Consider the following 11,352-nt stretch of genomic DNA (forward strand, 5'->3'; position numbering starts at 1 on the left):
AGACTAAACCAAAGCAATCAAAGCTTTAAATTGATTATTCCTCGATTTTCTCAAAGCTGAGTTCTCTGCCACGAAGCGTGCCGAATCAAAAGGGAACGAGTGTAATTAATACATGAAGTGATTTCTTCAGCCAGGAAATTCATAGCTACCGTTTTCACACCAAATCTAATTGGAGTTCCCTGGATTTAACGAAATTCAACCCTCTACTCAGCCTTGAAATCTTCATGAATAGATTAAAAAAGAGAAGAACATTGAAAACAATTTGAACAAAATTTTGAAATGATATACCCGAGAAGTGCAAAATTAGAATATGAAATCGTCATATTAAATACATGAAACGAATTTGATCAGTGTTCTCCCTTCAGCGAGTTTTTACATATGCTACTAAGTAAACAGTTACCTCAAATCGGAAAAGGGAGAATCGGTAATGGGTGAAACTGTAAAAAGCAAATGTTCTACCAGGGCTATTAAGAGGACTAATTGGTTATGACATAATTTGAAACTATTGACAAAATTTTCGCATAAGTTTACGAATTTCTGTATATAGTGCCGGGGAAAGGATGAATTTTTTATCTGAAAAGTTAAGAAAGAAACTACAAAAAGATGTCTGGGAACAACCGAAAATTCCTGTTTACTAGCCACCAAAAAACTTTATATTCAAGAAATAATAAATAATTCCTGATGATCAGACATTCGTGAACATGTTCGAAATTTTTATGTCCATGTTGTTTTAACAACCTTTCGTAGAAGTTTCGTGACAGCAAAAGAAGAATACAATTCACAAAAAAAGGCATAAAACAACCCATGAATAATGATTGGCAAATTTCGATAGGATGACAGGTCGGTATTATACTATAACGAAAGAAAAATATTACTCTAATTGCACTCCAATGACTTTGCAGTTCTCTAGGTACATAAAAAATTAGAACATCAAACCATAGTTACTTTAACAAATAGATAAAATCTTAACGAAGTCAACGTCCTAGCATGTTGTAGGGATTCTGCCGAGTTATTTCTAGCAAATTTCATGGATCAGTTCACCTGTAAAATTTTAAAAACCGAATATAAACCGACTAACGTCGGGCGAATTACTCTCGATCGACTGGCGAAGCAAACAATTTAGAAGGGACCATATGCTAGACAAAACTTCCCGTTAATTTCACTTAGTATTCGCCTTCCCCTGAATTTCACTTAGTATAGAATTATCTAACATAACTGACTAACGTCAGGCAAATTTCTCTCAAACGATTAGGAAGCAGTTGGCTTTGGACGGGGGGGTCAAATCGCCGGGTGGAGGAGGGTGTACGGGGGAGTTTTCGAGAACGGAGGAGGGAGAGTGAGAGGGGAGGGGTGATTGAGGGGGTCAAACGTTTAAGAACCGCCCATCACACCATGAATTTGTCACCTCAAAACAATTTTGGTGAATCGCATTCATAGAGACTGACTTGTAAAGCTCTAAGAGAACTTAATGCCATCCGAGCAATAAATGTTTTTCAGGACGAGAAATCAAAAGGGTCAGACGAAAAATCGGGCAAGCAAAAAATCGCATAAAAACCAAAAGACTAATACTATTGCTACAAATTTGTTTGAGAGCAATTAAAGAAGGAATTTATATTTTTGTTTTGAAGCTCACCCGCGTTTGCAGCTTATCTTTAAAAACAAAATCCTATTTATTATCTTTCACTTTAAAATCCTTATAAATTACTGTAGCTAATAGATTTCTATCCACAATTTCTGGCTCCTGTGGTATTATGCAAAACTAGATTTTTTATAGCCAAAATACGACAGGAATGGAAGATTGTTGCAGATAATCAACTCCATGTTTACTTTCAAATTGATCATCCTCTTGTTTTCCCCTTGTATATGTAATAAAAGTTTAGTTCACATGTTTTGGTCAAAAAAATATAGAAACTGAGATGTCTTCATTTCGCTGATTTCATTTAGCTGATTTCAGTGCCTGAGATGTCATCATTTCGCTGATTTATCCGAACAACTTTTAATCTATCATTGATTAATGTCATGTTTGTTTCACCAAGACTTTGATTTTTCTCAACTCTGCCTTGCCTATTACGCAGATCAAACTTTCCGTATCTACGCGGTGGAAGGAGACAAACAAGCTCGGGTGAGTTTGCTACATGTAATGATTGTTTACACTCATGATGTAATGGTTGTTAACGCTAGATGCGTATGATTAATATGGGAATCAAAAATGTTATTCAAAAAGTTTATATTATTTAAGTAAGCAAAAATTTTTGATATAACTTTTTTATTCAAACATAATTCATGATAGTTATTTTTACATACTTTGTTAAGGTGGTCTCTGGGAGCCATTTAAATTCTGTGCTATATTAACCAACACGCCCACGAGTCAATTTCAGGTCAATAGACATTAAAATGCAAGCTATTCATATATTTAAACTAAACTAGGTGGGAGAAAATGTCATCGGCTGTTTGGACATTACAAATCACAAAACTCAACAAAAGTAACATTATTACGTTGCAAATAGGGTTTGTGATCGAGATTACTTTAACCTTGCTCATATATATTAGTGTTATGCAAGACCACGTTTCAGAAAAGAGTTGTGAGCTAAGTCGTTGTAATTATTGGCTTTATGGCTTCGATGGACAAGTTTTCATATTTTTAAATTTTTGTATAGTTTTTTTCCACAATTTCTTGTCCTTTTGAATCTTATCGCATTATAGTTCCCATTGGCTCAGATAAGACATTGAAAGAATCATGATAAAGTTTTCAGAGAAAAGACTGTGGATTAAACGGCGTCCACACATTCTTCTCGCACTTTTCTAATGAATTTTTTCTAATGGTTTTTGCCTGTATTTGTAGTTTTCATAGTCAGACCTATTCCGATGTCTTATTGAAGACTAGTCAACGACAAACAGCAATCTCTCCCCGTCTAGGCCTAACGTAGCGTATTTGCTGAATTTCGTCGAAAGCTATTGAATTTAATGTCGTTGATATTTCGGGTTTTCTCAAAGATTTCGTGGATTTAAAATATTTGTTCATATCTGCTGATTTTTTGAAGTCTTATTGCTGAAGTCATATTTGCTGATTTTTTGCAGTTAAAGAACGAAGAATCCTATTTTTGTCAAAAAATTATTTGAATAAGGAAACGTTTGTTCTGAAAAGTTCATTTTTTATTGCGTTCGAGACGTTTGTCTCATTTTTTTAGAATTCGCTGTTTTTATTCTTTATGCAGTCGTAAAATGCTGAGAGGTCTCGCAAGCTTCTAATTGAGGATTGAATGAATGATATTACCCTATGCAGTCAGTTCAGAGCGACTTCAGTCTTAAAGTTCATGATATTATTTGTTTTCAAATTTACTTCGTTTTATTGTATAGTTTAGGGTATAGTTTTTGTTGTGCTTTTCGTCAACTTTTAACATATTCTCGTCATTGAGGGGTCCCATCAAACTCCCTTTAATTCAGAAATTAAACTTTCTGTTCACATTATGTCGTAACTGATGTTTTGTTTGAGGGACAATATGAGTTTTCATAAATGTTTTGTGAATGGTCAATTTTTGTGTTTTTTTCTCTTTTACAACATTTGCGTAAAATAAGAGCCCAATTATTTTCAAATGAGGCCCAAGTGGATATACTTAATTGTTCAGTATAATTTTAGCTCAATTAGTATTGAAAGCAATTGAAATATAAACAATACTTTGATAGATGATTTTAATGGCTTCAATAATTTGTGTTTTCGCAGATTGTTTGTAATTTTGTGAGCTTTTCTGCATCTGTAGTACGTTTCTATGGCTTGGTCTAACCAAAGATAGGTCCTATCAGTTTTGTAATAACTTTTTAGTAAAATTATTGAAAACTACTTTGCTAAAAGCTAATGATTTTTATTTACTTTGCTAAAAGCTAATGATTTTTATTTAAAACGTCTTGAAATTATTTGGTTTAAAAAACGTTGATTTATGAATTTCGCCTCATTATTTTTCTTTTACTTTTTCCATAGTCTAATTAAGGAAAAGTCCCATCTGCTGTATAGTTTTATTTGAATTTGTGCAGTTCAGGTTTTATTTGATTGCATTTCGGCGTTGTTTACTAGGTGCTTTTACATTTAGATAATGAGTTTTTTGCCGTTAAATATTTAGTTTTGCTTATTTTGTCTGTTTTTTCTCGTAGTCTTTTTCATGGCAGATCTCGTGAGCTCTGTAATGAGGCGTGGAATTATGTAATTTAATAAGTAGTTTGGGTGTGAAACGATTTTTTAAAACTCAAACATCTATTTTTGGTTATCTCTTCATTTGGTTGACAATTAAGTCAAAAATGTAGATCGGAACTTCATGTGTGAACGCACATTAACGAGCCTCCTTAACTTGAATTAACTTCGTAATTAACTTAAAAAAGAACCTACTTGCGCATTGGGAAGACAATAAGAAGTTTTGCGACAATAACAAAGAAACCTATCAAAGCTAAAAAAAACAGTTTAGAATCTGAATTGGGACTCAAATTATTACTAAATTAATTTCTAGAACACAGTATCACACTCGCAATATTTTTTAAGCATTCCCAGTAAACATTGTCAAGCTTTCACCTCCAAGAAATGAAGTGTTATATGATATACTCAGAATGATGACACTATTCATCCACCTGTCCGATAGATTTTAGGCGCCGCAAATTGACTCGATGTATAAACTTCAGACAAATAGCAGCTAATCGGAAGAAATAATTTCATAGAAAATCCAAATTTACAAAAAATATCAAAAAAAAAACGAAAATTGCAAAGAAATTTGTCTGTAATCATCTATTTCACTAAATTGGAAAACCAAGGAGACTTGATTCAATCAGGGAATAGACCGGAAAACTTTGAATGTAGTACAAGATTAAGAAGTTATCGCTACAAAGTATCACTTCTTAATATGGCTTGCGGCTGAAACTCTGGTCAAGCAATGCTAGCAAATTTTGAAAACCAGAAATCATTTTAAGCAGTTCACGTAAACGTACCAAATTACAGTATATAAAATGCCATCTCATCAGCCTCAAGCTGACCCATAATAATTTACATTTCCCAATTTAACACTGGAAAAATGGAAGTACAGTCACCGTTTTTTATTCACATTTTAGGGGTTTCAAAATAAAACTAAATACGCGTGGGCGTCAACGTCAACGGAAACACATCATAGTGTCCACCGTACATCACACTATCATAACTGACCATCACACTATCATAACTGACCTACTTTCGCTTCAACCTTTCAGAATGCATTCTCTAATTACAACAAACAGAAATAAATATCAGGAAACAAAACACGAATAACTATTTGCACAATCAGCCTTGTATATAGACACTTCTGCCAAACACAATCGCTCATTTTGCCCAAGGATGAAGCGAATATTCAACTAACGTCATTTACAGTCCAAACAACGAACCAACGGCTCTAGCTAGTAGCGTTTGTTTCAAGTCTGTTACAGTGTACAGAACTGAAGACGAATTAGCAACCAACATAAGCAACCCTTTCGCTCTTTCTCTTACCATAAACGTTATTCCCTTACCATATATTCTGCGCTACTATATACATGCAATTAATAAGTGCAATTTCAAACAGAAGACGTAGCAATTGGCCGAAAACTTTTTTAACAAAGTTTGTTTCGTGCGTCTTCGAAAGTCACTATAACGTTCCCTATTGACTGAAATATTCTAAAAATCTTTTGCACAAAAGTTCACGTTCTTATTAAAATGCTACATGATGATTATTTTTATCGCTCAAATGACTTTTAGTCTTTGTGAAATGTCACCATAATTTTAGCTAAACACGCTCGTGGTAACATTGGTTCAATAAAATACATGAAGACAGTAGGAGAATTCATAGCGAATAGTAATCTGAATTGTAGAACAGGAAAACTGCACAATTGTTCTTTCGTTAATTCTAGTTCACTCGCTGTTAAATCATTCTCTTTTCTTTCATTTCTCGAGCCTTTCTTGCTTTTGCACCATTTAGTGGTAATTCAACTCAGAGCTCAGTTGAAACGCGAACTAGCAAAAATAATTCCATACAAATAGTACAGAATTGTTGATTTCAGAAAAAACGACAAAATTCGACCTTGCGGCGTTGAAATCAAGCCGAACATAATATTTCTTTTGCTGCAACGCATTTTCCCGGACCTTATTAAACGTTACCGCTCTAGCGTTTTCCACACTATCATATATTATTCCACCTTTTGCCGCAAAGGCTTATAGCTAAAAAATATACGTACAGAATAACCAGTAAAAATTGCTTCTACCGGTTTTGGAAGCGTACGCATAAAAGCAACTAACAGTCCAGCAAAAAGCCGGCCTAAAAATATCACAAGCAATAGTTACGTGTACCCGGAGTTCTTAACCAGCTCAACTACTTCTGCTGAAGACCAGCGCACTAATTCGGAATCCAGGTCTGTAGTATTTGCTTCATTTTGTTTTCACACAGCCGTTCACAAATAATGAAATCTCTTTCATTACTCAAATTCTAATAATTTTTTTTTATGTAGCATAGGAAATAAAAGTTTTGATTCGAAACACGAAAAACTGTACAATTTCCATAACAGAAAAAAAGGGGTTTGCAACAATTGCAGTTGAATTATAACTAAACTTTTTAAAGTTTGTTTCAAATTTTTAAACCAAAAATTGTTTCCCATTTGCACTGTCCAATAACCCTGAATGTTCTAGACCCATAACGAAAGAAGAGTTGTCCCCCGCTCGGCGATGGCCTAGTTTCAAGAAGAGTCTGCCCTTCAGCCGTTCTAAGAGCGGGGACAGATTAGACGAAAAGAGCAAGCGGAGGTCCGCCGAATTCCGATCATTCACAGGCGAAAACTACATTTCGGGCAAAAAGAGCAACCACAAACTGCAAAATAGAAACAGCAGAGACTTCTCAGCTAACCACAACAGAACAAACTTAGTTCCAGAGCCAAATACCTCAGATTCGACTACAGACTTATATACCAGAAAATCAGATTTGAGACGAAGTAATTCTTACATGGCGGCAAACGCAAACGAATCTTCAGGTACTTGTTCCACTCTTTGTAGACCACCCCAACCCTTTGGCCCACTGAAGCTGAAATTTGAACCAGACCATTTGCTTATTGTCGGACCAATTGTGAGAATTTACAAACCAAAGCTTCAAAAGCTGCTAAATTTCTAGGGCATTAACATAATGGCTTTGATTTGAAGTGGGCCAAATGAAATGTGTTTGCGGTTTGGTTATTCTAGCTATTGGCGCTAACATTAAACCACCATTGTAAATAACTATTACATAACACGTCAGTGTATTTTGAAACGTCCGGTCGACCTCTCAATTGTTATAATCGATCATAAATCCAACATCAATGACCCAATTGTCTCATTTTGAGGCACAAATGGAAGAATTAAAACATTCACCTATATTGTTAACAGTGTACCCGAGCATCCTAGATGAAAGTGACGAATTCGCACACAGCCAAACTGTGACGTCACGCGAAGAGCGTGAACAAAGACTCAGTCGCCATGCACAGAAAATGCTTATGGATGACTTGTACACAATGTTTGTTCAACGGGATAAGTTTGGAGCTGACTTCCAGTTCAAACTCGGAAGTCGTATCTTCAGATGTCATCGATCATTCCTCATGGTGCGAATGAAGGCGTTCTATTCAGGACTGAACGATAAAAAATCTATTGTAAACTTACCCAAACATTTCCAACCAGATGCTTTTGAAGGTAAGCGTGAACATCCTTGCATATTTAAGTGAGAAACTTAAAGAGGAACATCAATAATGCACGTCCGCAAATTACAAAGCTAAGCAAAAAACTAAAAAATTTGCGCCCCGCCTTATTCGAAAAACATTACCGCTTCATTAAAAAGAGTGCAATGCGCAGTAATGACGGCACCAAGTAATTTTTCCATGTTTTGACACAAGCGCTTAATGTGAAAAAATGCGTTTAAAAGTTCCAGTCAAAATTGCTTTAACTGGAACTTAGAGGTTTAGAAAAGAAAAGCATCCAATAGTCCAATAAACAATTGACTGTCCAGCGGTTGGCTTCGTCAGTAGCTGGCTGTTGTTTAGGAGGTAAATGGCGGGTATTGAGCGAGGCGGAGTAGGGTAGGGAGGTCTCAAAGGGAGGTCAAGGTCGAAGGTTAGAGTTGAAGTGAGGTTTGGCTGAAAAGGTGGCTAGGAATGCTGGGGTGGGGGGGGGGGTAGAGAGGGTGGTCTAAACGGTCAAAAAAGCAGCCCCACATACCATGAATTTGTTTTCCTTGAACTTTCGGTGCTTTGTACAGTTAAAGACTCGCAAAGCGCACAGAAAGCCTCTCAAGGACTTAAGGCCCTCCGGGATTTACATAACGATCTAGTTTTTGAGGGCGAAAAGCCAAAGGCGAAAAAACTTTCAGCTAAAAGTCGGTAATGAGAAAAATTGCATGAAAAGGCCGACTGGACTAATATAATTGCTACAAAATTTGTTTAAGAATAAAAAACTATCAGTTGACCCGAAATTGGAGTCGATTATGCCAACGTGGTTAACGAATAAGAAAAGCATGACACAATCACCTGCTTGTCTAAAAGCAATTCATCATCCATTGAAAACCATGGAAACAATTGACGAACCAAAACCATGGAACAATTGACAATTCGCTAAAAGATCGCTAATTTCGCTAAAAAGAGAAAACCATAAAGCACAACTAAATCATTGCCAAAAAATGCTTCTTACAACTATAAACATATACCGAAACAAAAAATAGGCGCATTAAAAAATGAATCTTCAATTAAATTCCACCTGTAATTTTCCATCAAATTTCAAAGATTGTTTTCCCAGGAATAAAGCACAACAAGGCTTAGGACAACTCTTTTAACTTGACTGTATTCTTAATAAAATTCAGTCTATGAAGACAGTTATCGCTTTTCTCGCGAGAGGTAAAATTACGAATGATCAAAAACAAAATTGACCGAAAAGCACATCACAAAGCAAATAAAGCCACACAGTTATTCTGATTCGTAGAAGTCTCTAACCCAAATTGCTGTTTTGCGCTTTGAAGTGTGATCAAAAGTTAAGTAATGACAAACATTTCCTGAATGAGAAACGCACGACAAAAACAATGAACTAATTAATCGAGCAAAATTTATCAACTTGTCCAAGAAGATAATTAAGTAACCAACATTCTCGAACTTCGCTTAACTACCGAAAATTTTGCACTGGTTGTTTGGTTCTGGATTAAATTCGACATCACATGAGAGACATGGCACTTAACATAGGAGGCCTGGCAATGTACATGTCTGTTCGCATTGGGATTATATTAGGCTATCTAAAATGCACGCTAATTATCTATTTTTGCCAGTGCAGTTGACAAAGGGGGTCGTCCACTAAATATCAGGCACCAATATATTGAAAAAAATCCTTAGTAAATTATATGTAGCTATATATTTGGTTAAAAAACCACTCTTAATACAATCACGTCATTAGAAATTTTTGGTCTTTATCACCTAACTCGACAACTACTAAACGGTCATACTAAAAAACTGTGATTTTAGTGATAAAAAACTTTGAACACAGTTAAATTTAATTTCAGCGGTGCTCATGTACATCTACACAGCAAGACTCCCAGTGGGATTTGGCCAGCTCTCACTTGGAATCCTGTCCATCGCAGCCTTCTTCAACTGTGATGAACTTATCAACAGGTGTGAACTGGACCTGGTCAACAACCTCAACCCTGAGAATGCCGTCACTGTACTGGAAGTTGCCAGGAAAGAGGGAAGGGAACACTTGCAGTACAAAGCAGCCAAATTTATCAAGGTATGCAAAAGATCCACTCTAGGAAAAGCTAAAAAGAACAAACTCTGCAGAAGGTCATTTTTTCTCCGAGAGATGATTATACTTGTGATAGATAGAGTTGATGATATTACAAGCAGTTAGATAAGTGAGTGACAATTTCGAATTGATATTCATTTCTAATAGATGGATAATGAATAAACCGATTTTCTCGCAAGTTTCTTCTAGTCGCAGTTCCGAACTTATAGGATTCAAGATATCACTAAATGTGATCACACTTGCTCAAGCTTCAATAACATCACCTTTTTTATTATCTGGCTTACTTATATTGGATAACCAACATACTATCTATAGGAACGTAATCAAAAAATTGAAACGCTTGCAACAAAAAATACAATATTATTTCAGAAAAACATCGACTTAGTTCGACGAACCGAAGGCTACCGTGAATTTCTGGACATGGATGAACGCAACTCTCGCTTGCTTCTCGACATCCTAACCCAGACTCTTAAGCGCCCAACCAGTGTTTCCAGCAACCCTGGATCACCCTCGCCACCTCCCTACGACCCCACGGCTCCAGAGTCGCGATACTCAATGTCCGGGGATAATAACGACTGTTTTGTGCCAATTTAAACTCCGATAAAATTGCCCGTTGAAAACGAAACCAAAAGCACAATCACGAATCACTTGGCTTGTAACTTATCCGTTGTTAAATTTGTGACGTAGCACCACAATTCCTTTGTAGATATATCGGAAAGATTGCTTACACACTCAGTTATTTTGCGATGAAAATTGATAAAACTTATAACATCGAAATTCGCATCAGTCCATCTATTTTTATGTAAGCAAACTGACAACTGAAAACGGAGATCATGAAATGGAGCTCCGTCATTTGCATGTGATGGTGATGCTGTTTAACTTAACTTCATTTTAAGGAACTGCTGTCGTAAATCCAAACCCTGAAATAACAACTATTTAAATAATAGCTTAAACCGGTAGCTTAGCATCAAATATTTGCTTCAAATACCACAGATGCAGTTCTTATTCGCAGTATAATTCATAGACAGATAGATCAACAGGAAATCTATTAGTTACAACTCTTTTGTGCTTTCCAATTATAGCAACACGCGAAATAATGATACCATACCCCCTCTTCACCAGTAATTTGAGCAATCCCAGGAAAGGAGCTATCATTGGTGCTACCATAAAATAAGGGAGCTATAATGGGAAAGAGCTCAACTCTCTTACTCGACCTACTTCAAAACTCAAACCATATTATACTTGGCATTAGATTAGTGTTAGTTTTACTTCCGTAGTAGCTCAGAGCAGTAGATTAAAAACGATTGTTGTCATCATGTTTATGAATAAATTTTTAGTTCTCTAGATGCATTAAATAGATTCAAATAAAACAGGCAAAAACAAAAGTTGTTTTTAATTATAAAGAACGAAAAAAGCAGTTCAATTCAAGCAATTCAAATTTACTACAAAAATTGGCACGATGACATATGACTTCATAACTACACTTCAGTTGCCAAATCTGCGAATAATCAAAGAACGATTCACAAAACAAGGCCAATATCTTTTAACCTAAATTTTTAGAAACTGAATAGCTC

At 35.7% G+C, this 11,352-nt stretch overlaps 1 protein-coding gene across 1 annotated transcript; it reads left to right on the forward strand.

The window, feature by feature from the left end:
• Window positions 1-5,383: 5,383 nt before the first annotated feature.
• Window positions 5,384-11,163, forward strand: LOC142357446 (protein maternal effect lethal 26-like). Its single transcript, XM_075409075.1, has 5 exons — window positions 5,384-6,393; window positions 6,668-7,005; window positions 7,394-7,693; window positions 9,540-9,763; window positions 10,148-11,163. The coding sequence occupies exons 2-5, from the start codon at window positions 6,978-6,980 to the stop codon at window positions 10,370-10,372; spliced, it is 777 nt and encodes a 258-aa protein (XP_075265190.1). The 5' UTR covers window positions 5,384-6,393; window positions 6,668-6,977; the 3' UTR covers window positions 10,373-11,163.
• Window positions 11,164-11,352: the final 189 nt, after the last annotated feature.

Source organism: Convolutriloba macropyga, chromosome 2, assembly GCF_964194025.1.
Source record: "Convolutriloba macropyga chromosome 2, txConMacr16.3, whole genome shotgun sequence".
NCBI classification, from domain to species: domain Eukaryota; kingdom Metazoa; phylum Xenacoelomorpha; order Acoela; family Convolutidae; genus Convolutriloba; species Convolutriloba macropyga.